At 37.9% G+C, this 27004-nt stretch overlaps 1 protein-coding gene across 1 annotated transcript; it reads right to left on the bottom strand.

Annotated features, from left to right (window-relative positions):
* Nucleotides 1–956: 956 nt before the first annotated feature.
* Nucleotides 957–2087, bottom strand: LOC132034604 (uncharacterized). Its single transcript, XM_059424995.1, has one exon. It carries the CDS (start codon nt 2085–2087, stop codon nt 957–959), a length of 1131 nt encoding a protein of 376 aa, XP_059280978.1.
* Nucleotides 2088–27004: the final 24917 nt, after the last annotated feature.

Below are 27004 nucleotides of genomic sequence, written 5' to 3'. Positions count from 1 at the left end.
ATCATCCATAAATACCTCCAAGAACTCCTCTACCATGTCAGAAAAGATCGACATCATGCATCTCTGAAACGTGGCTGGTGCATTACACAGCCTAAAGGGCATTCGGGCCGAACGCAAACGTCCCATACGGACAGTAAAAGTCATCTTCTCTTAATCTTCCAAGGCAATGTCGATCCGATTATAGCCCGAGTATCCATCTAGAAGCAATAATAAGACCTCCCAACCAAAACTTATCCAAAGATCCGATCAATGAAAGGCACGGGAAAATGGTCTTTACACGTGGCAAAAGATATCACTTCCTATAATCCATGCAAACACGCCACCCAGTAACTGTACGAGTGGGAATTAGCTCATACTTTGCATTAGGCACCACAGTGATACCTCCTTTCTTTGTTACACATTGAACAGGACTTACCCACTTGCTGTCTGCAATCGGATACACTACCCCAACATCTAACCACTCTATGATCTCCTTTTTCACGACCTCTTGCATGTTCTGGTTCAATCTCTGCTAATGCTCAACACTCGGCTTGCTGTCCTCCTCTAGCTGAATTTTATGCTCACAGATGCCAGAAGGAATACCCTGAATGTCTGCTATAGTCCACCCAATAGCACATCTGTACTCACGCAAAATCTTCACTAAACGCTCAATTTGTTCCTCAGTCAATAATGCTGAAATAATTACTGGCAATGTCTTGTTCGGACCAAGGAACTCATACCTCAAATGTGATGGGAGCTTCTTGAGCTCAAGCTTTGGAGGCTCGACAATAGAAGGCTTAGCTGATGGAGTAGTTCTATTTGCATGGTCAAGATCAAGCTTTCTTGGGTGATAAGTGTAGGAACCTCGACCCTCAAGCGTGTTTATAGTTTCCACGTAGCCCTTCATATCACAAGCATCAAAATTTATCAAAACCGCAGCGAGAGCTTCTCCCAGACTTTCTTCTTCCATTTTATGTTCAACAAAGATCATCAATCCCATCGAACGAATCAATAACCGAGATACTCTCATAAGCACTTGGCAACTTCATCCCTTTGCTTGCTTGGAAAGTCACTTTTTCGTCATTCACTCGGAACTTTATTTCATTCTTTTTAGAGTCCATAAGCGCTCTTTCCGTAGCAAGGAACGGTCTTCCCAAGATGATGGGAATATCTCTATCCACCGCGCAATCCAAAATTACGAAATCAGCAGGCAACATGAACTTACCCACTTGCACCAACACATCATCTATAACCCCAACTGGCTTCTTGATAGATCTGTCAGCCATCTGTAGTCGCATTGAAGTTGGTCTAGGGAATCCGGATTGTTTGAAAATATCAAGGGGCATCAAGTTGATACTCTCCCCATTATCACAAAGAGCACGGGCGAATGCATGAAGCCCAATATTGTACGGAATGGTAAACGCCCCTGGATCTCCTTTCTTCTGAACCGTGGTGGAAGCAATAATTGAACTCACACGATGAGTTAAATTCACTGTCTCATGTTGAACAGACTTTTTCTTCATAAGCAGGTCTTTCACAAACTTAGCGAATCCGGGAATCTTTTTGACAGCATCTAAGAATGGAAAATTTATTGTTAACTGCTTCAGCTGATCATAGAACTTCTGACACTTAGCATCGTCATTCTTCTTTGCTAACCTCTGAGGAAAGGGAGGCTTTGCTTTGTACATCTGAGTCAAAGGACAAAGAGCCCCTTTAATCGTGTGTTTCCCCGTATCAGCAGCAACCTCTGGAATATTAGTAACTTTTTCTTCACCACGGACTTCCTCATCAATAATAGGCATATCAGAATGCACCTCTTTTTCCTCAATAATTGGCTCTAGATCAACCACCTTCTTGTCAGCACCTTGAAGTATTTTACCACTCCTTGTGCTAATAGCAAAAGTACGTTCCACTCCTCCACCATTCTTCGGGTTTGGAATGGTATCACTAGGAAGCCCTCCTTTTCTAGCAGGATGTTGTTCTCTGGAAAGATCCCGCATCTGCTGTTCAAGATTCTGAATAGCTGCTGAATGAGAGACCACCGTCTCTGAAAGCCCAGATAATGTCTTTTCAGTGTTCGTCTGACTTGCTAACACTTTCTCAAGCATTGACTCCAACCTCGAACTACCTTGATCATTAGATTGCCCTTTTGGTGGAATGTAAGGGTTGAAACTTCTGTTCCCAAAATTACCATTGTTGCTGTTGTATCTCCCTTGGTTGTTGTTGTAGTTTCCTTGGTTATATGACCCTGCCCTTGTTGGGGTACCTAGTATCTCTGAATTGGCCTAGGAACGTCCCCCTTCGCTATGTAATTTGCATACTGAACATTCTCAACTTGCGGAGGGGGGCCCTCTTGATACGGACCCTCTGGGACTTGATACATTCTCGGTGGCACGCCTGAGATATCTTCACATACGTTCACTTTCTTCGCTTCTCTCTCATCAAACCTCTTTGTCAGTAAAGAGAGACTAGTGGCCAATTGTGCCAATGTCTGCTGTGTTTCCTAGCTATCTTTCACAATGTTTTGAATCAACGGTGTTCCAAGTGATAGCCCATTAAAATTACTTGAATTCCATGCTTGGCTGTGGGTAGTCAATCGGTTAAGTATCTCAGTAATAGTAGCATAGGACTTATTCATGAAACACCCGCTGGTAGCATTATTGGCTATTGCTTGGGTCATAGGATCCAAACCTCTGTAAAACTTCTCCTTCAAAATCTGTTCTAGAAAACCATGGTTTGGACTCCTATCCAAATATTCCTTGTACCTCTCCCAAGCTTCAAAAAGTTGTTCCCCATTACGTTGTTTGAATTCGTAAATGCGATCACGAATTTCGCTCTTTTTACTCGGGGATACCACTTCCCGAGAAAAACTACGACCATCTCTTCCCATGTAGCAATAGAGTTCCGGGCAGCTTTGTGAACCATTTTTTGCTTCTCGGCTAACGAATATTTGAAGAGTTTCACCTGGATCGTTCGAGTCACACTTCGTTGGATATGCTGAGAGCACACATCCAGAAAGTTTGTTATATGTTAGTGAGGGTCATCATCGACGGCATTCCGAAAGTATCCCTCTTGTTTGAGCATATGATAGAGGGAATTATCAAACTTGATAATAGTAGCAGTCACCCTTGGATGAATGATTGCAGATGCAAAGTCTTCATCTCGCTTTCCGGTTCATCGAAAAACATTCTCGATTGGAAGTTCGTTGTTGGCCATGATCACTTGGTTTACAAGGTAGCAAACGAGGTGTGTTGGAATATGACAAAGACTTTAAGAAGAGTAAACACTATTTAGTAATTTCAAAACCGTATTCCCCGGCAACGGCGCCAAAATTTGATACGCTGAAATTACACCTATTAATGGTATAACGCGGACGTTGTCAATTATAGTAACCCAACGAGGTTGGGGTCGAATCCCATAGAGAATATAGCGTGAAAACTTTACTAAACGAGTATTATACTAATCTTGCGGTCCTGGTGTATTCCAGAAAAGGGTTTTATAGTTGATTTGGTTTGTGGACTAATTTAAACTGACTGAAAATTTAAAGTTGTAAATATATGGGTGAAAAGAACCAAGGTTGTGTCCCCGTCAGATAAAGTGTATGATCATGGGTCTCGATCTTGATATACTTCTAATGGACTGTTTGTATGGATGCACTTAACCTCTATGTGAATCTAAACTATTTCCCAATAAGAGAAGATTATTTCTTTCTATGCTTTTTCCAAAGATGAGAAAGTATGCATGAAGAACGGTTGATTATGCCAAGTAAATTCCTCTTATTCCTAAGTGAATTTATTAAACAAGGTTTAAAGCCACGAGTTCTTGTTATTTGTTCTTACCTAACCCTAGCTATTTTCCCAAATAAACTAAAGTTTATGGCGTGAGCTAATGTTTGCAACCACTAACTATATGATGAATACGAAGAACAAATAAACCCTAACAATCCATTATGTGTATATCTTTCACGATCCCCAATCACAAAACACCTATCCTTGGGTTCACAACCTTAGCAAAGGTGTTTAGCTACTCATGGCAACAAGAAAACAATAAAAGTTTGAAGATTGCACAATTGAATTATTGTATTGAACTTACGAATAAAACTTGAAAGTAATGAATGTAATTGTCTGAAAGTCTTCAAAAGCAATAACAACTCAAAAGTAATTACTATAAGTCTAAAACTCCAGATGTCTGAAAAATATAACCTAAACATGTATTTATACAAGTCAAACTCGGAATAATCAATCCCAGTCCTGTTCCAGCTCGGCTTGCACTTCGACGGGTCGTCTTTGCACTTCGACGGTCGTCGACATGCTCGACGACCAACTCGACGATCTGAGTACACTTTTATCACTTTGCAGGAACTCTACCGTCGAAGCACTTCGACGGACCGTCGATCATGTTGACGGTGCAAGTCGACGATCTGAGTATGCTCTGATGATTTTGTTACTTCACAAGAACTTTTTGACGAGGCGATTTGACAGGCCGTCGAGCATGTTGACGGTCCGTCCTTATGCTTATCAGAACAGATTGCCTATTTTTCTCGTTTTTTCGCTTTCTGAGCATTCTAACTTCAAAATACCTGCACAATACATAAAACACATCAAACTACCACAAACTTGCTCGAAAATCAAGTAAAACTTAGAGTTAAAGAGCATTAGATGTGCCAAAACCCCGACACATCAAAGCCCCAAGGTAAATTAGTTACATCAGTGGCACGTTCCTCACTAGATTGATCGTCCTCGATCGCAATAACATCGCCAGTGATCCAGATTGGGCTCTATGAAGGCTGCAATTCACGCCCGCCATAGCAGAGCTAACCACCGAGGGTGCAGTTTTTTGCACACGGAAGGCGATCATAAAGTCCTCATCATCCTTTTCGGACACATCCTTTAGTGACTGTAATGGTTCACTATGAGCCGTGGCAGGTTTCCTTTTTTTTGGGCCCGCGGAAGATGAAGGCTGTAAAGATCTGCTCCGTTTCCTACTCGAGGCCACCTCGACAACGAGTAGCTCGGTGTCGGTCGGATCGAACATCGAACTCTCACTGGGGGATCCCTCAGTTGAGCCTTGTTTCGCTTTATGCCTACGAACATAGCAGGAAGTCATGAGCCAAAAAAAAGGGGGGGCGTAGAGCCCGAGAATACTCACCTTGATTTTTTGCTTCCCATTTGCCCGCTGACAAATGGCTCCAAAATCATAGTACATGGGGGCACTGGGCCATAAGGTCCTCGAGCCACTCTTCGAGGTTATCAATAAAGCGGAGGACCCATTTTTTGGCTATAAAACAGAAGAAAAAAAAAGTAAATAGATGCGTGGGAATGAACCGAAGAAAATTTTAAACACCAAGGTTACTCACATCGTTTGTTCCACTTCTCGGGGAAGGGACGATGACTCGGAGGAATAATTTCCTTGATCTTAACACGGACATATCGTACTAGCCATCCTCGGTCTTTATCGTCTACACTGGAAAGGATCGAAAACTTTTCACGCTTCAGTAGCTTCACTATTCCCCTACGAAAGAAACGGGGCGAGTAAAGTCGGATCAAATGATCGAGAGTAAATTCAGCATTGACCTCGTTGGCCAAAAATCGAATGCATGTAACTACGCGCCATACATTCGGTCCAATCTACCCGAGGTACCATGTAGGAAATCAATCCGTGCCTTGTATTGATGTATCAAGGTTATTATATACAAAGTAGGTATCCCTAATTAGAATGATACTAGCCTAAATTACAGGACCTGATTACAATACATAAGGAAGGGAATATTTACAATATTTATACTATTACATAGTCTATCACACCCCCGATCGAAGCGGGGGAGGTTGTCGTACGCTTAGACCGTCCCCGAAATCATCAAAGAGCACGCGCGGAAGACCTTTAGTGAAGATATACGCGATGCGGTAGCGGGACGGACGTGAAGGACACGAACTTCTCTGCAAACTTTCTCACGTACGAAATGTATGTCCATCTCAATATGTTTAGTGCGTTGGTCTGCGCTGAATCGATTACCCGATAGGTATATGGCACTAACATTATCACAATAGACTAAAGTAGGCGACCGATGACAACGGAGCTCCAAGAAGGTTGCGAAGCCAACAGGGACTCGAGATACTACATTAGCAACGCCACGGTATTCGGCCTCGGCACTCGATTTAGACATAGTGGGCTGCCGTTTGGATGACCGGTGGAGAGGAGGTTATCGCCATAAGACACGGAACCGGATGTGGAGCGGCGAGTGTCCGGACAACCACCCCAATCTGCATCAGTATAAGAGACAAGAGAGGCAATGGAGGACTTGTACAGATGGAGACCAAAGTCAATAGTACCTTGAATGTATCGGACTATGCGTTTAAGAGCATGCATATGGGCAACCTTAGGATCATGCACGTGAAGGCATACTTGTTGAACCGCATAGGAGATGTCTGGTCGTGTGAATGTAAGGTACTGTAACGCGCCGGCCAACTTACGATATTGGGTGGGATCATCGCAAGGAGGGCCGGCCGTGGCACCAAGTTTGGCTTTGGTGTCGACCGGTGTCTGACTGGGCTTACAGGCAGTCATGCCCGCACGCTCTATAATGTCCGTCGCATAATTTTTCGAGAGAGAAACATGCGTGTGAAGTCCGGGTAACGACGATACCCGCAAAAGTAGGCGAGAGGGCCCAAATCCTTCATAGCAAATTCGGCACTAAGCGAGACATGATGGATTTCCGGGAGAGCATCGAGAGGAAGGTCAGAGAATAATATCATCAACATATAGCGAGAATGTAAGCAATGTCGAAACCTCGACAATAAATAAAGAGAGAGTGATCGGATCCGCTATGTGAAAAACCAATGGTGGAGACATAGTACGCAAAGCGTTGGAACCATACGGGGAGCTTGCTTAAGGCCGTACAACGATTTCTTCAAGAGACAGACATGATGGGGATGCTGTGGGTCCTTAAACCCAATAGGCTGATGCATATAAACAGTCTCATTAAGATTACCGTGTAGGAAAGCATTCTTGACGTCCAACTGATGAATGGGCCAAGAGTGTGTAAGTGCAATGCTCAAGACAGTGGCGAATAGTAGCCGGCTTGACGACCGGATTTCGAAGGTCTCGTCGCGGTCAACTCCAACTCGTTGAGACCGCCATCACGTACAAGACGGGCTTTGTGCCTCTCAAAAGAACCATCGAATTCTTTTTATGACGAAAAATCCACATAGAACGAATAAAATTCACATCAGGGGGACGTGGAACCAACTCCCACATCTTATTATTAATTAGAGCATTATATTCATCAACCATGGAAGCTTTCCAATTGTGGTCATTTAGAGCATTGACGAGGATTTCGCGGGGAGAGGCGAGATGGAGAGAGGGAGCTCGGAAGTATTTAAGTTGAAAGGTTGTTTGGGTTTGAAAATCCCGCGTTGGCCTCTAGTAACCATGCGGGAGGGCCGGGCAGGCGATGACCGTGGGGGGGGGGGGGGGGGGGGTGGCCCCGGGCGATCACGGGTGGGGCGGGGGGGAGGGGACAATGGGCCGTGTCGGTGACCGGTGGCCGGCGATCACGGGTGGGGCGTGGGGGAGGGGCGGCCGGGCCGTGTCCACCGGTGCGGGGAGCGGTGGAGGGTGGACCGAGAAACGACGGGAGGAGCGGCGGAGATAGGAAATGCAAGGTATATGGGGAAATGCCATGGTCCAAGAATTCATAGGACGTTGGGGAGGGGAGTGCACTGAGAAAGGGAAATTGAGTTTCGTCAAAGAGACATGCCGTGAGATGATGATTTTGTTGGTGGACAAATCATAACACTTATATCCTCTATGATTCAACGGATAGCCCAAAAAAAAAACACGGGGTGGATCTTGCTTGTAACTTATGAATAGACGTAGATGGGAAAAGTGGATAGCATAGACACCCAAAAACCCGGAGATGAGAATAGGAGGGGGGTTCGTTGATAGAGAACTTGGGTTGGTGATTTATGCCTAAGGACTTTAGTGGGAAGTATATTGAGGAGGTAGGTGGCCATTTGGAGAGCATGATGCCAAAAAGAGGGGGGGACGGAGGAGTGGCCATTTGGTATGTCCGGCACATATCCAGAATGACTTCATCAATTGCTGGGTTCAAATTGAACGTAAAAGGGAAAGTGTACACACTTGAATATCTCTCCACGTATGTAGTGATGCCATCATTGGGGCCTAGGATCACGATTTTCAAGGGGCCTCCGGCAGGAGGTGATGTTGGACTGACGTTCCAGCCACACTCAGCTCGGACTTTTGGCAGGACCGCCTCGGTGATAGCCGTAGGGTAACACCTGACGTCATAACCCCGGTCCGCATTGTCTCCCTCCGGGGGCTTCTCGGGAGCAAAGTTAGAGTTGAAGTTATATGCCAATGGCATCACATCCCTTCCCCGAGGTTCATAAGGGATCGTCTTGGTATCTGCTTTAGCTGCAGTGCCGACGGCACGAGGGGAATCGGCCGGAGTATTTTCACGAGAGGAAGTTCTGGAACTTGAAGCCATATCAGCTTAGGAAGGAATAAATTTGGGTGTTGCAATATGAACAGAACGAACAGAAGGATGAAAAAAATATGAAGATCAAACAAGGAATTGTTGAAGATTTGAAGTTAGTTTTTGAAGTTTTTTGAAGAACTGGAGCAAGATTTGAAGGTTTGAATGTTGGAAAGTTAAAAAACTTGAAGATTAAGGGGAGAAAATCTCAGAACTAGTAAATGGGAGAAAGAAGAATTGAGCTGAGTATCTATAGAGGAAGGAAAATGCTTCCCATTCGTCGACTCTCACACGACCGATCGCGAATCGACACGTGCCCCGTACTGACCAATCAGGAACTGACGCATTCCCCAAAGCGACCAATCGGGAACCAACACATCCCTCGTGTTAGTAAGAAGTGACGTGATGGGATGTTTGGATTTCCCACGTATTCCCAATGAGTTAAGTCTGAATAGTCTCTCCGAGCAAAATTAAGTTTGGAAAAGACAAGTCGAGGTACGAACTAATTCAGAAACGAAACTTCAATTCAATTAAGCATCTGAACAAGGAAATTGACATCGGCCAAAATGACCCTACAAAGCAAATCAACGAGAATTGATATCGGTCAAAATGACCGTACAAAGCAAATCGACGAGAATTGACATCGGTCAAAACGATCGTACAAAGCAAATCAACAAGAATTGACATCGGTCAAAACGACTGTACAAAACAAAATCCTAAACTTTCGGGCTCTAGACCTCGTCAACCTTGGGCTCGTCGCCATCTCCTGATAAAGCAGCTTTAAGCCGACCGTTCTCTGCCCGAAGTCGGGCAATCTCCTCAAGAAAGTTCTTCTTTGTTCGGGCTGGAGGAGCATCGCCACGGGGACTAGCAACAGCCTCTTCTTCGAGATAGTCCTCGATCTTCACGACCGGGGCGGGACCTTTCCCAGAAGATGCTCTTCGGGAGATCCGGCGAGATTTGACCCTGGCACCAATTCCCGAACCTATAGCTGATGCCTTCAGGATGACTCTTCTCTTCGGCGCCTTAGCTGAACCAGCAGCGCTTCCTTCGGCAGCGTCTTCAGGGTTTACTTTGGTGGACCTTGCCGTTGGAGCCTTCTTCACCGGAAGCCCTGATACACAGAGAAACAAGTAAGGTTGAAAAACCGTAAATAATGGTAGCAAAAGAATGGGATTCACCATGATTCTTGCCCCTCCATCCAATTGGGCCTAGGTCTTTCCAAGAACGATATACGTGTTTAGTAGCACCCAACGTAGTGATTAACCATTCAAAGATCCCGGGTAAGAGTTTGGGTTCAACAACAGTTGGTTCGGAATTTCACTCCTCTGGTAAAGGATAGGGGTTGGCACGTTGCAGTTGGGCCGTTCTCATCATATTGAACCGATGCAACCATCCCCGATCAAAGTCATCCTCGAGGTCGATCAGGCCCTGAGGGATCAGATGCATAATGCCCCTATGGATGACCCGGGCAATGTATATATGGATTAAATGGTCCAAGGTAAATAGGACTCTGGCCATATCGGCCAAAAACTGGATGCAATAAACGAGTCGCCATATCTGAGGAGCAATTTGTCCTACGCAAATCCGATAATGTCGGCACAAATCTTCGATCACCTGAGGAACCGGAAGCGTGAACTAGATGGCAAATGGATAAGTGTATGCGAGAGAATAACCTGGGATGTAGTGATTAATCCGTACACCCTGCCTAGCAGGTGAAACCTCAACACCGTCGTCCAAATGGCACTCTCTCCTAACCCCAGGAATTGTGGCATCGATGACAAAAGATTCAAAGTGCCTCATATGGTCGTAGTGATGGCCAACTTTGCAGTCGCCCTTATATCTAAACCTAGTCGGAACGATTTCAGCCGCTTGAAGCTCGAGGTCTTTCATGTTAGCAGGTTCAATAGGAGATTGTAAGGGAGAAGATTTAGTAGGAGATGGAGGAGGAGAATTTGGAGGCAAGGCAGTATCGGTCAATAATAATGGAGAAGAAGACATCATGAAGAAAAGCAAACAAGCGTCAAAAGCCAAGATTTTCAGAATATGTAAAAAACTGATGCAGTGCATGGCATTATATAACAAAGGAAGGTGAATTTGAAAAGGTTTCTAGTAACGTTAGAATATGGAAGGCCAAAGGATTCTGACAAACACACGTTTCTAAGGCAAGACGGCGGCGCAAAGATTAATTGGGCTCGTACTCAGGCTAGTCGGGTACGCGATTGAAATAAAGCACGGTCTTGGGGAAGAACGATGTCTTTTCAATCCATTTCCCGCATCCATTTCTTTACCCTGAAAAATGAAGGGACTATCTGTGTACAGTGAGAACTTGGAGAGTTCACCTCGGTTCATCGAAGGCTCATACAGGATGATTAGTGATCAGTCCGTGAAAATGGAGGGAACAACCCGGACCTGCACGAAGAGAGTCCGAGAAGATAAGTCTCAGTTTATCCTTTTGCCGACTTCTCCGAAAATCGCGCCCTCAACCGACGTGTCCAGGATTTCCAAAACTATTTACCCACGTTGCTAGTTGAGTCATGTAGTTAGTTTTGGACTCTAGCACTATAAATGCACTTGTAACAACCCCATTAGAGGGCATCTGGATCTCATCTCCATCTCAAGTTAGCAATTAACACTTAACGATTACTTTCAAAGCAAAAATCTCGTCTCTTTTAGTTTATTTTTAGTCCAAGCAAGGAGATAAAACCTCCTCCCACTCGGACCGGTCATTTATACTCTTTATACAGGATATCTTCTCCTTAATTTTACGTTGATTCTATATTTTTCGATTGTTCGTTTTATATTGTTAACAAGCCCGATCACATATCTTTTAAACCGCATACAAATTCAATTGTTGCTCTCCTTTTTAGGGTAAACAGTAGTATATAAATTACTTACATTATCAGTGTATGTAAGTATATCAGCATGACACAAGGTGCATATATATGTAGCATAGTGGTACCGGGTTCATATGAACTTAATACCTTCGAAACGGAATATAAATTTATGTATAAAAATGCAATAAAATTATAACATATTACAGATAAGAACCCATAACTTTAAAAATATAATGGATATAATGCTAAAGTTTAAATTTCTAATCTGCCTCATGTGTGTATAGAAGCGGAGCCACGATTTTGAAGCTAGTGGGTTCGGTTGTAATTCTTTAAAGTTACTGGGTTGTAAATTAATAATTAATTGGCACATATTTGACAAAAAAAAAAAATTAATACAAATATATGGTTCGGACCAAAGTCACTGGGTTCAGTCGAACCCATGCCTGAAGGGCTAGCTCCGCCCCTCTGTGTGTGGTAGTGGTTTTGGGGTTGGGGGGGGGGGGGATGGAGTGTTTGTGTGTGTGTGAGGGAGAGATACCTGTCAATAAATTATAGATATGAACCCTTAACTTTAAAAAATATAGTAGGTATAATGCTAAAGTTTAAATTTCGAATCTGCCTCTGTGCAACATGTGTGTGGTGGTGGTAGTGGGCGGGGTGGAGGGAGGGGGGAGTGTCTGTGTGTGAGTGTGTGTGAGAGAGAGATCGACTTGTCATTCCTCTAGAAAAACAAGTTTATTATAAATTAAAAAATAATGACTTTCCTCGTGAAAGTAGGGAAAACAAACTCCACAAATGTCATTCCACGTTGATTTCATATCATCCCGCCCCTACCTCCACCCTCATTGCTCCCATCACCACCAACCCACACTTCTAACCTCCACCCCCACCTCCCAATAGCATTTGCGTAAATTATATATAAATATTTTTTGAATACTATTTTCTATTTACATGCCAACCACAAGAAAATAGATAAGAAAACGACTTATTATTTTAGAAATATATTTTTTGAGAAAGCCTTTTTCGTGAAAAATATTTTCCTTCATACCAAAGACACCCTGAGTAACTTTTCCTTCAGTTAGGTTTTTTGGCGTGATATTAATCTGGCAATTAGGAAAAAGTCTCATTTCCTTGACTCCGAACTAAGCTCCAACTTAATTGAGGGTAATAATTTTAAACCATACCCAAAAGTATAGGGGTAAATTTGTACCTTTTTCTCGTAGAAGATGGACACATGAAGTCTACTTATTTTAACCTAGAACTCTGTTAATAGCACAGGCAATTACAAAATAATTTGCTAACAACAAGGTTATGTGTGAACTAAAGGTGTAATGGATGACAAAATTAAACAATTTTGAATATATAACAATTCATTTACGCCTGTTTGATACTATCAAATATTTCTTGTGTTGTCAAACTGGATTTGTCTCAAAATATTTGACATTTTAAAAAAAAAAATTATTATTATTATTACTTTTTTTCAATTCCACCCTATCGTTTTGGTTGTTGTATATATATCTACTAATTTTTTTTTTTTTCAATTCCAACCTACTACAGATTTTAGGATTTGTCACAAGTAATACAAAGAAGAAAGGGTTTCATTTTACTTTCTTTCTTGTTTTATATTATCATTTTATTAGCGTCCTCATTTGTTATATCATCACAGAGTTGAACATTATGATGATCATAGAGTATTTAGTTCTTTCAAGTTCTTATTTCTCACATGCTTGCTAGTAGTAGAAGAGATGTTTGACCTCATTAAGATTTATAAGAAAAGGCCTATCCCCCCTTATTTCTACTTATTCTTTTTGAGATTATTTTATTAGCAATAAAAAAGATCACTCAGAGTAAATACCTGAGTGGTCTAAATTCACTTAAAAAAAATATCTGAGATGCCATAACTTGAATGAAATTTGCAAGAATTGTATAATATTTTGTTCTCAGCCTCCCTCTTAATAAATAAATAATTACCTATGTACATCTTCTTATAAATTAAACTGCCAAAGGTTTTCCTCTTTATTCTTAAAATAAATTCTAAACATATAAGAGCACAAACTCCACTACAAATCGCTAATCTAATTTTATAGTGTTGTTTCCTCGTAAACATTGGTTCCTTTTTTTGGGGGGTGACCAAAAGTCCAAAACTCCAAAAGTTATTTTAAACTTTTTCCTCCTATAAAACAGAGACTTCCATCAAATTGCTTCTTATACAGACAAAAAGACAAAGACCAAGAAAGAAAATGTTAAATCTTTAAATGACAAAAAGACAAAGACCAAGAAGCAAAGTCAGTCCTTGTAAAGCAGTTCAGAGAATAGTACTCTTTCTATCCCAATTTAGGTGCCATGTACGGTTCAGATTTCTAAAGGTGAATTCGGACATGAAATTTTTAAATACATATTTGGAGACTATATAAAAAGTATTTTAAATCACAATAACTGACAATTGAAAATATTTATAAGACATATGAAAAAAACTCGTTAAAAGAAAAACCTGTTTGACACTTAAAATTCAAAAAATGCCGCATAACTTGGCATGAAGGAAGTTTATCAAGTTGAATGCCAATTCATACCCAGTGAAGCACGTCATGGGATATAAATATATACAGAACTAGTTGCTTGAGGCCCATGTTAAACCCGGATCCACATTCAAGATAGAAAAATAATACTGCCTCCATCGAATTTATTTGAAAATGTTACTATTTGGGGAGTCAAACAATTTTTCTTTTGATTATAATTTTCTCAAAACTTTCAAAATTATTTTGAATCATTAGTTATGTTGACTTGTAGTACTTTATGGAGCCGTTTGGACATGACTTATGAGATGAAATCATGTTTGGACATGCTCTCACGCCCCGAACCATGGCCTAGGCGTAACACAACACTTAGTGTCTAACTGCATGTGACCGAGCGAACCCATAGGCTGGCTAAATTAACATGGGATATCAAATTACAAGAATAAGGAAATAAGACTAACACACGTTGATCTACTAAAAAGTCTGACTGAATTATATTAAATGCTAATTTACTGTTTAAGTCTCAAACATCTGAATAAATAGCCAACAAGGCTAATACATCAAAGTCTGCTAATATCTGACTGATTGAATTATTTCTATGAAGCCTCTAATGAATATTGAAAGATAATTGTCTAAAACTGGAAAGACTGAAAGAAGGATAACCCCCCCGAGGAACTGGGGCTCACCAAGTAGCTGATGCGAGCAGTCCTAGCTAGCTGAATCGTGAACCTGTATATCGTTACCTGCATCGCGAGATGCCGGCCCCCATGCAATAAAAAGGGACATCAGCACATTTGAATTGTACTGGTATGTAAAGCAACTGAAAGAAGAAATATAAGTGCGAAACCGAACTAAACGAAGGCAAGGATCGAAGTACCCCTATTCTCGAAGGAAGAATCACTCCGTATAATCAAATATAAATTGTGGCCTAGGGCCCAAATAAATGTGCACAAAACTGTGGCCTCAGGCCCAAGCAATACGTATGCATAAACTGTGGCCTAGGGCCCAAAAATACATATACAGGTGTTCAACATTAAACAATTTACAAGACTGAGACTGGCTATAGCTGATAGCATGCTAACTGTTTTTTATTATGGAACTTAAGCAAATAACTGATTATACACTGACTGAGGCTCATGTGATGTCAATACACAAGTCCATAATGATTACGTACTGAGTTAATGATATTTAAAATGATCACCATGAACGAAGTATGAAACTATAACCCTAAAAGATAGCAGTTCTACAACTATTCAAGAAACTAGGGCTAAACTGTATTCTGAGTTAAATTACTGATAAGCATGTAAAATGAGGCGTAGGGAGAATCATAAACGTTCCCTAACGTAGATAGTTAGCCTCACATACCTGTAACGCTCCAAAACTTGAAGAAAAGGTCTGGACTTTCAAAGAAGGAACCCAAAGCTTAGAACTTGAAACCCTGAGAAGAGTTTTCACCATTTTCGTAGCTACTCTTCATAGCTCAAACCACACTTCTCCGGACTACCAAATCCGATCTCGACCATTCACATTTAATAACTATATGTTTTGATCACTCAGTTAAAATTTAGGCTCGATCCAACGGTTAAATTAGCCGCAAACGCCAAAGGAAGCTGGCTGATCGGAGGAAAATCTATAGTAGAATTATTGGGGTTTTGCGTTTGATGGAGTGCATCTAAATCAATCCTATTTCATGATTGTACCAACCACTAAAAACACAATAATAAATCCATATAATCCATTAATGATTTAGGAGCTTACCTTTGTGAAGAAATCTATAACATCTCGAATCTTCGGGCTAAGGTTTAATGCGTAAGATGGGGGGTATAATGGAATCAATATGGTAGATATAGGAAGTGTTTTGAAAACTAATCAATTCATAAGAAGAGTCTTTGGGCAAACGAAAGTCAGAAGCTACCCTATGGAGCATGTTTTCAAGTGAGTTTGCACCATGGCTTACTTAAAATGAGTATACGGAAAAATATATAAGGAATTTGGGAAAACTTCCTTCTTGAAAGTTGTAGATATTTGAAATACCTTTCGAATGGTATATTATGAAGGTCAAACAGACATCTGTACAAAAAGTTATGCTCGTTTTACTAAAATAGTGTTCTGGCGATTTACGGTAGAATCTACGGGCCGTAAAATTTATACGGGCCGTAGATTTGGGGCGTAAAACAGGTCCAGAAAGCCCAAATTACTGTAATTGATTTATGGTAGGATCTAAGGACCATAAATCTTTTACAGTCCATAAAATGGGGCGTAAAACAGGTCCGACAGTAATTTTAAAACTTCATTTTAAGGCTTTTTCACTTCATTCTTCGCATCCCCAAGCCCTAGAACGACCTCCTACCCTCTCCCATCATCAAGAACACTAAGGTAAGCCTATTCTAATCATTCCATGTCAATTCTCATATATATCCTTGTAATCTAAACAAGAAATCATCATTCCTAGCCAAGGGTTTTCAAGAAAACCCATCTCAAGGTTCAAGATTCAAGATTTTGGAAATCTTCTTCAAAGTTCAAGTCTTTAATTCAAGTTTTGGAGCATTACCAGGTATGTAGAGTTTCTATCCACGTGTGGGAACATCTTTGTTCTTCCCCACGCCACGTTCTTCCATGATCATACAAGTTACACCAAAACTAGGGTTTTAACCATGTTCATGATAACCCTAAGTACAAGTACCATGATATACTATAATTGTATGATTACTTCGTTATTGTATTCTTAATAGTCCCTTTTGTTTATTGAGAATCTGTCTGTAATCCATGAAAATGCATACTTTGCATTTCATGGGTTCGTACATGCAAGTTATTAAATGTAATGCTTATTTTCGTGAATATCCTACATGTCTACAAGTTTTCATGCAATTATATTGTATTATTATATCCATGATATGATACAAGATACTTATGTTTAATACAAGTCATGTTTTATGAAATTCATAGGATTCTTAGCCAACTATATCATGTTCATGTTTTTGGGAGTTGCACAGATTACCGAGAAGGTTTCATACCTGAAACTATGTATGCCAACGTAGGATAAGGATCACTCCGCCCAGTAGGACGATTCCTTCATATTTTCCCCATTGAGGGATTTGGATCCATTCATGTCATGTTCACGTCTTGCACCCCAGCAAGGTACAGGATGGCTTAGGTGATCGGGCAGAGATCAGACGCCACGTGTTAACGTGGTGGTTACATGTCGGTTATATTAATGCTCGCCTAACTTAAAATGTTTTTACCCATGTTATATATGTATTTATGTCCATGTCAGGTAGACATGTTCATGACCAGGTTTCAATTTCAGTTTCAGCTCTCATCATGTTATTTCATGTACCATGTTTATTTCATTCAGTAGCTTAACATACTAGTACATTCAATATGCTGACGTCCCCTTTCTATTTCCCGGGGGCCTGCATTTCACGATGCAGGTACGGATTTACAGGATGACGGATTTATTCCATAAGACCACCCACGTATCAGCTTTTGGTGAGCCCCACATTCTTCGGGGTTTAGTCATTATTTACTTTATGTTAGTTATGCATTTAAGGTATGCTGGGGGCCTTGTTCCGATAGTTACGTTTAGCAGTTCAGACTCATGTTAAAGGTTTCATAGACTAGACAGTTATGTTATATCAGACGTTTAGAGTCGTATAGCCATCTTTGGCTCATTATCTATGACAATCCACATTCATGTTTTCTTAAAACAAGCATTATATTTGATATTTATGATATCCCATGTTTAGGCTCATCATGTTTATGTCATATTCCGCTCATGTATGCCTCATGATGATTCAGCAAGCCATGTGGTTCGCTCGGTCACATGTCGTAAGGCACCGAGTGACGTGTTACGTCCAGACCATGGTTCAGGGCGTGACAAAATCCCAAAGCTTCATTCCAAATTCAACCTTGAATGGATTTTTTTTCAAAATCTAGCGATTCCAAATAATTATTCGGTGTTAATCTAGTGTTAACTTAATATAATTGACATCGGGATTTGAATAAGAACTCACCCTAGGTGTTTGGTAGCAGCTCTGGTCAAAAATCCTTACATAAAACGTTTTAGTGTTGTATTTATAGGTTATCATGAAGGCTTGGGCTTTAAAACCTAATCCTATAAGAATCGGGATTTTCTGTTATAGCCTGTATTTTGTACGTTTGGAAATCTCAAAGTCGCCGTGGAAAGTTAAGGGCAAGACCATTCTAAAAAATTACTTTAATGGACGAGTTGCTATGGATATTATTTATGACTATTATTAGTATGGAATTATTGTGAGAGGCTAAGGAAGAAATGAGGAATTCGCAAAATGGGCCGTGGAAACAATGCGGAAGGCTAGGGGCAAAATGGTAATATTGAGAAAAGTCGAGGGGCAAAACGGGAATTTTACATAGGGTTCATGAAAGTTCCCAAAGGAGGCCATATTGGCCATGTGATAAAAAAGAAAAAGAAAAAAGAATGAAAAAAAAAAAAAAAAAGATGACAAAATAAGTCATCTTTCCATGGAAATTTAAAGAAAAATCTAGAAAAGTAATGGGCATGTGCCCCTCACATGCTTGGACACTTATATATATATATAGAGAGAGAGATTCATCTTCCAATTCAAGACAAGAACAAGAACACAAAAAAAAAAAAAAAAAAAAAAAAAAAAGATGAAGAGGGTGGAGAAAGGAGAGGTTCGGCCAAGGCTACAAAAAAATAAGGTCATGGGAGTGATCAAGAAAAATTATTTCCTTCTAGTATTTCAAGTAAGTTGAAGGTCCTAAACAACATGAGATAATTGTTGGACCAAGAGAACCATTCATTCTTGCAAGTTGAAGACTCTAGCCAAGTTGAGGAAGTGAGTGGAAAAAAAGGTAAGAACCAATATTTCCTTATGTGTCTTGGATGGTTGTGCATGTTGTAGCATATAGGAAATGGGTGGAATTCATGGTGTATGTGCGTGTTGAGGGTGGAGCCGAATGGAATAGTGATGTATAGATAAGATGAGTTGATTTTTATTAGTAATTTGATTGTTGTGTTGTGAAGTCTATAATGTAAAATGGATGAAAGGCATGAAATTATGAATGATGTTGTTGTGGCCGTAACTTGCATGGTTAAACCGTGTGTGTGTGTGTGTGTGTGTTATGTTGCATGGAAGATTGAGTTGATTCCATGTTATGTGTTGGTTGTTGTTGTAGCGTATAAAAAGGGATGGAAAATTCATGAAAAATATGCAAATGTGTGTGTGTGTGGGCCGAATGGTATAGGTGATGGAAGGGTGTGATGAATTGAAAGTTTGGTTGTGGATTTCATGTTACAAATAAGAGCTTATGTTAATTGAATATAGTGTTTTTGCATGTATGGAAGACAATGATGTTAGTATGGTGTTGTTGGGATATAAATCACAAGGTTGCTATTGTTTTTATTGGAGTTGGAAAGTTTTGAAGGAAGTAGTACGTTGATTGAAACTGTTAGTATGATTGTTGGTAATGTTGTTAGTTTGGCGGGTTGCATTCCGGGATTGTGGTTAATTGAAATCAGCCAAGTTGAACTTGGTGGTATGGTGTCTTTACAGGGGAGGTGCTGCCGAAATTTCGGTAGGCAAATGATTACTTCAAATTTCAACTTCTAGATGCTTAAATTGACAATTGGTAAACATGACCAAATTGTAGATTTTTAATTAGCGGATTTGCAACTTGGATTTGGAGCGATCATGGAAAAGCGGAAAGAGGTATGTAAGACTTTACCTTCCTTTCTTGGCATGTCTTAGACGTAGTAGGTTTGGACATGGGCCTCGGGGATAATTCCTTTCCTAGAAATCCGAGATTGAAATTAACTACTATTCATTCAAAAGAAGATTGAAGTAAATGCTCATGGATAGTTAAAAGAATTGTCTAAACACCTAGAACTTGCATGAATAAGATCCGACTACCCTAAAACTCTCATAAGTAATGTCATGAAATGTATTATACGTAAATCGCGTACGCCGCCTCATTTGACCGAGGTGGGCCCACTATTCCCGAATTCCCTCCTATTGTTCCATTAGGCTTATTTCCGTACTATAGTCAATGAAAGTTCTTGGTTATCATCCCGAGAGATTGTTCTCGCCAAACAATAGCTGTTTTAACTAAACCCTTGACCCCAAGGTATGATTTTCCTTCCTAAAAGTTTACAAGTGTTTTTCAAAATATTCATTTTTCTCCAAAAAAACCAAGTTTTACAATATTGAAAGTCTTAATGACTAAAACGACGACCATGGTTCTATGATGATATGATGATAATGATGATGCCAGATATGAGAACAAGTATATGACGAATATGTCAAGGATATGTTCTTACTACGAATATGACGATATGAAATGTTAAGCTATTTTTGAATAATGACTATTTTCAAAGGTTTTAAAGTAAACGAAATGATGCCTTATGATCCTGTCCTATGATTTCTCATGAAGTTACTCTCCATTGATAGTCTCGCCCTATTATTAGTTCTTTCAAGGTGAGATAAAGTGCACCAATAACGTGGTTATTCCATAATGTAATAGGAGGTCACCGACCTTACGTCACTCCGATAACGTTATAGCTTCTCTTTGGGCTCCCTTGCATGCTATGGTACGTATATATATATATATATATATATATATATATATATATATATGTCTCTCTATATGGGGAAGATGGGGAGCGAATCGGGGGCGGACTATAGACTTTGCTGGGTTGCACACGGTACATGTAGCCGTATCTATCATGATATCATCCCCGGACGCGGGATGCCCGGACGCGGACATATACATCTATGTTTATGGTTAAATGGATCGGGTTTGATTAAGACGCCTAAAATTAAAAGGACATGTTATATTGATATATATATGAAAAAGGAAATGTTTATCAAAGACAGCTTAGCATGCATGGCATCCGCCCCCAGGGGCACTTATATGTACAGGTTACTCTTTTATCCTATGATACGGTCTATGTTTCCATACAGTTATTACTCATGCACAGGTTACAGTTTTACACGTGATATGTTCCATATGTACATTTGTAACACGACTTCCCATGACATGTCTCCATATGTACGTAATACTCTCTTTACATGATATGTTTCTGAATGTTGAAAAGGTTCTCTTACTATGTCGTTATGCATCAAAACCACTCGCTCATGCCTTGCATACTCGGTACATTGCTCGTGCCGACCCCTCCTCTTCGGGGGGTGGTACACTTTCATTTTGTTTCATGCTCTCTTTGCTTTTCTTTGCGGAGAGTACACTCGGACGATTCGAAGCTATTATAGAGGATGTTCTTTGCCGAAGTTGGCGAGCTCCGTTTACCTCTCTTGTAGCCGAGTCGAGTTGTATGCTAGGATTTCGATTGCGTTAGAGACTTTGCGTTGTTCTCCTGTTTGAGTCGTGGGTATCGAAGTCGATCATCCGTCGGTGGCTCCATAGGCCAATGTGTTAATTTGTATCATGACATAAGCTCTACGTAGTTACAGATGTTATTAAATTTGAAAGTAGTATTATGTATTACGTGGTTATTTGGTTTAGAGGTTCGACAAAAAAAAAAAAAAAAAAAAAATTTATGCATGAAATAAGAGTCAGAGGGTTCGCTCGGCCCTAGGTAAGGGTCGGGTGCCCATCACACCCTGATCAAGATTGGGGTGTGACATTTTCATGTTACACGTTCTTAGTAAATTGGCCATAACGTTTTGTACAGAACTAACGTTTAACGCGGGCCTTATATGGATGGAAAGGTATTTCAATGAGCTACAACTGTCATGTTTTGAGTTTTCTCCAATTATCAATGGATTTTCACGAATTCAGGCTGGAGGACAAACCTGCCGTAAACTTAGCCGATTATATCGAATCTTGAGCACCTTACTATTAGCCACCTTGCGACGATCATATCTCCTTTTGAGTTTATGTTTTCCGATCTCTTATTCCGGCTCCGATCCTTATATGCCTGGAAAGGTACTTCCACGTACTACAACTTTCATTAGGAACCATTTCAAAATTTTCAACTAATTAAGGGGTTATAGTTGCCCGAAGTAGGCCCCTCAACTACTTTCGTAAAACGTTTAAACCTTCAAATTTCCATTGAAACTCTAACGATACGATCTAAACTTTGTTGTAAGATAGGGGGTGTAATACATGCAATTTGGATTTCTTAAGTTGCAGTTTTTTTTATAAACATAAAAACCCCACAAGTTGTGAAAACCATCAAAAAAAATTCAATTCTTCTACAATTTTACCAAATGAATAAATCATAGTTCATAATAAAATTAATACGCTACTAGAAGGTCTTTCTAAAAAATACAGCATCAATTGATCAAACTTTAGTTCAATAAAAAGGGAAATTTAACATGAATAGTAATGTAACTACTTTTTAATATAATCCTCCCACATGGTACGAACAATCTCTTCATGCCGAGCATGCTCTTCCCTGTTGGTAAACATGACTGGTAAATATATCTACTAATTTATGGGTCTTTTTTATAAAATATAAATGTATGGGTCAAATTTTACATTCATATTTTTTGAAATCATGATTTCAAATCCTAAATCATGCCTTTTTGGATGATTTGGGATTTCATCTCATGAGATGAAATCGCATGTCCAAACGCCGATTTCATCTCATGATTTCCACCACATATGAAAATTTTACCGTAAATATTTGAAGAATCTATACCCGAATTTATGATCAAAATTAAGTGTTTTGACCCTCGAACTCTGAACACCTTCGCATAAATTGAGATAGATGGAGTAATTTTTATTAAATAAGTATATGCGTCAATTTTTCTACCTCAAGATTAGTATATAATAGTTTGGGCAGCCCCTTAAGAAATTAAGAGGGTGTTTGGATTGACATTTTAAAAATAACTTATAAGATAAAAGCTTAAGTTGAAAATACCAACTTTTAGCTTTTAGCTTTTTTTAGGTTTTTTTTTTTTTTGCCTAAAAGTAAGTGTTTAAAAACACTTTAAATATACATTCTAAAAAAAAATCAAAAGTTATAATACATAAGCACCACTCGGAAAAGTAAGTTAAATTTGCTAAACATGAATTATATAGCTCTTCAACTTACAAACCAACACAATATGTCAATGAAAAGATTCTAGTTCTATTATAACCAAGAGTTTAAATAAACGAATTAAATTAACCAACATCCATTAGTACAACGACCAAATTTTTCTGTTAAAATCTCAAAGCTTCACATAGAACAATAGAAGAATCTATAAGTTGTTAACTCGCATGGATTGTATGTTCAATAAGGTAAAACAAAATATGGAGTATTCTCCATTAAATTTATTGTTCTCGAGAGTCGCGTGTTAATTGAGAAAATACACCTAATATGGAGTATTTGTTCATTTTTAGTTAAATAAATGATGTCTTAAATACAACGCTGTAGTTAGTAATTATGTTCATTCTAGCTTATATTTATGTGAAGGATTAATTTTGAAATCTGTTTTTTATTTTATTTTATGATTGTGTTAAAACATTATATATAAATTTATATTTTTACAATAAAAAGATTATTAACAATTTAAAAGTAACTTTAAAATTCACCGGGCGATAATATCATCTATGAAAGTACCGTCCACATAGCAAATGGATTTTTTGTTTAGATGACATCATTATTATTCACACCTTTTTAACTATTTTAAAGAGGCTCCAAGTTTGTTATATTTACCAAATGAATGTGGCAATTTAAGTAATAAAGGGATAAAACAGGGGTAAAAGTGAGATGCAAAAAATATGTACATAGACCTGCAAAAGGTTAATCTAAAAGGCATGCCATGTATTACCCAAGAAGACTTGGAAGTTTCTTGATCACGCTTTGGTATGTAAAGAGATCAATAGTAAGTACAACCTTTTTGGTTGGCAAACTCACAACCAGACAGTTCTAATGTAACTATGAACGACAAAATCTTTACATTGTCACTTATTAATAGTATATATATAAATAAATAAATATAATATATATACTAGTGTTGTTTGGCCCGTGCTAAGTCCGGGCCTAATCCAACGTATATTTGTAGATATTTTTATAATTTTCTTACTCTTACTTTGTTGTTTTTGTAACATCAGTTTGACACTTTTTAAATACTTCTAAAATATTAAAGTACAAAAAGATATCTGAAAGTTAAAAGGAGAACATTTTCTTAGTTTATACATTAGATTTTTAAATAAAAACAAACAAATGCATGAATAAAAGCTCTTCTAATTTCTATTTCTTGAAATTTTTTGATATTATAGTTTCTGATTATCCAAATCGAGCTTTGTCATATGCAAAACTAATTTCATTTGTTTCTCTGAATTAAACCCATAATGGCTAACTTATTTTTGGCTAGAAGATACTACAATATTGAACTATGTGAAAAATATTTAATGCTACAATATTAATTGTATGATGAAATAAATAAAGTTAACTTATAAATAAATATAAAATAATTAAAGCCTTGGTATTGCATACTCTGGTAGATGTTCTTTCAAACTAAATCTCACAAAAAATACTGAAAAGTCAATGAAATTAAAGTTCTTATTTTAAGCTTACTTTTTTCTTCCAATATATGCATGTTAATAAGTACTTTCATGTTTTTCCTCTTTTTTTATTTTTTATTTTTTTTATTTAATGAAATTTTTATGGAATCTACATTGTAGTGATAGTACTTTCTTGTTGAAATTTAAAGTTTTGTTGTAAATTATATAAAATATTGATTATTCCATATTTAGCAAAATATTTTACTATTAAAGAGTAAAAATATGTTTTGCAATTGTTAAGTAGTATTATTGTTTAGAGATCAAATTTTATTTTCTTTCACTATAGTTTTTTTCAAACATTTTCATAACATATATAAAAATTACGTTTCATAGTTCCTCTTTTATATAGTTATTTATTAGATAAATTTTATGTTAACAGTGTCCGCACATAAAATTAGATTAATTAATTACCGTACCTTGGAATTCATTTTTCTATTGAAACGGAAGGACCATAATTTACGTTATTGATACCTTTTTAAAGTATTCAACAATGATATAAGTTATTTCCGTTTATTGCCCTTTAGTCTTTTAATTTAAAACTTAATCCTACCTTAAGTAAAATCTTTGTTAATTACTTATGTTTGCCAAAGATATACGACATAAAATTACAGGAGAAATACTTTGAAAATAAACTTAAGTTTAACTGGTCGACTAAAAATTTTAAATAGCAAATGATAAATAGAAAATAACATCAATAAATAATAAATAATATTATAAGAATAATGTTTAAATAATAATTACTCCTATATTAAAATAGAAATTGAATAACAGGATAATTCTTTAGTGCCTATAACAAATTCTTAAAGAAAATTATAGTTCGAAATAAGTTTAATAACATTTCCACATAAAAGAAATCAAATATGTACAAGTGTGCTTTGTGGGGTCTATCATCTTTTCCATGACATTATCATTTAATAGTAGCAATATATATAAAACCCTAAAGTTCTTAAAAATTTCCAAATGTGAGAAACTTACAAAGTCATAACAACTTTAATTAGGGGTAAAAGAGACCAAAAAACTCATGTGAGGACTACAAAAAATGGGGATTCTCCCTTATATATAGTAGTAATATATAAATAGTAATATATGTAAAAAAAAAAAAATGTATAATATATATATACTAGATGGTGTATGCCCGTGCTGCGCACGGGCCTAACACTTTGGATTATATAATGTATCTATGTGTATGTAGTTGTGTATAATTGTAAAGATTTATGTATTGGGTAGTGATAGTCTATATATTTTATATTGTTAATAAACATACCTAAATTTGCACTGTCGATGAATATATATATAGATGAACATTAATACATATACACAAACGTTATTTGTCTATTAAGTGGAATTATGTGAGCATGATAAAATAGTGAAAAGTAAAAGGAGTGTAAAAGTGACACGTGACCAAAAACATAATTAATACCTCCCACTTGAAATGACATCATCTGTTGTGATGCAATTTTTATGAGCAGGGGCAAAATAAGGAAAGTACGAATATATTTAATACTAAGCTACAGTAAGATTCTACTTTTAACTAATGGAATTATTCAATGGCATGTGCTTTGACCAAATTGCCCTTGGTTGCCCTTGGTTGACGATCCACTTCTTCAACTCATGCTTTTATATAGTTTAGTTTTAAAAAAGGGAATTTGTCTATTACAAATTAAAAACTAAAAAATGGAAGAAATTGCACCAATTGTCCTTCAAATGGGCTGGTATTTAATGTTTTGCCTTTAGCAATTAATTTTAGGAATAATTTTAATAATATACAATCCATCATAAAATATTATATCCACGTAGTTATATTTTTAATTTACATCTGTATAGCCAACTTTCTTTACATAGTGTTTATACACACAATATACAACATTATACACTTACTGTAAATAATGTATCGATCTTATATAAAGTGTATAATAATGTATAAAAGGGTTATTTTGGGTAATATTAAAAATATGGGTCATTTCAGGTAAATATTTTTTCTAAATAGACATAGGCTGTTATTTTTCCTAAATTTTATGCCTAGTGGCCATAAGTTTTTAATGGTGCGGAACATAACTTGTAAGATATTATGATGCAGAAATATAAATTTATACCCCACAAATTTTTTTTTTTTTTTTTTTAGGGACAAAAATTGAATAGCAACACAAAATAAGGGCATAAGTGACAATGAGCCTAAAAAATGGGGAGAAAGTTTTGGTAGGACCCACAACACACATGTGGATCTCCTATTTTTTCACGTGGATTCCACCTTAATTTTTTTTTATCTCTACTATTATGGAAGAGTGGGCACCGCCTTAAATTTGTTTTTTTTTTTTTTTGGTTTGTACTATTATAGAAAAGTGGGCCTTAACTTAATTTTTTTTTTTTTTTTACTATTATAGAAGAGTGGGTCCCACCTTAATTTTTTTTTTTTAATTTACTATTATAGAAGGCCGTTTATATTTCGTCTTCTTGATGTTATTCCTTATTATTGGTGTAAGACGTATGTGTCTAAACTTATACCCAAAGGTATAAGTTTTAAATCTTTTGGTTTTATGACTTCTTTAGCAGTTTTTGTGTTTAATTTAATTCGTTATTTCTTTTTTCCCGAACTTCTCTTCTTTACATTTTCTCTAAGCGTACCTTTACCATTTTCTGAACTTATTATCATTATTTAAATATCCTAT

Source organism: Lycium ferocissimum, chromosome 10, assembly GCF_029784015.1.
Source record: "Lycium ferocissimum isolate CSIRO_LF1 chromosome 10, AGI_CSIRO_Lferr_CH_V1, whole genome shotgun sequence".
Taxonomy (NCBI): Eukaryota; Viridiplantae; Streptophyta; class Magnoliopsida; order Solanales; family Solanaceae; genus Lycium; species Lycium ferocissimum.
Note: the sequence above shows the minus strand (reverse complement) of the source record. Positions and strands in the feature narration are given on the sequence as shown.

What these genes read in the sequence shown, in the direction of transcription:
- LOC132034604 (XM_059424995.1), bottom strand. Translation starts at nt 2,087, where the DNA reads ATGCTTGAGAAAGTGTTAGCAAGTCAGACGAACACTGAAAAGACATTA.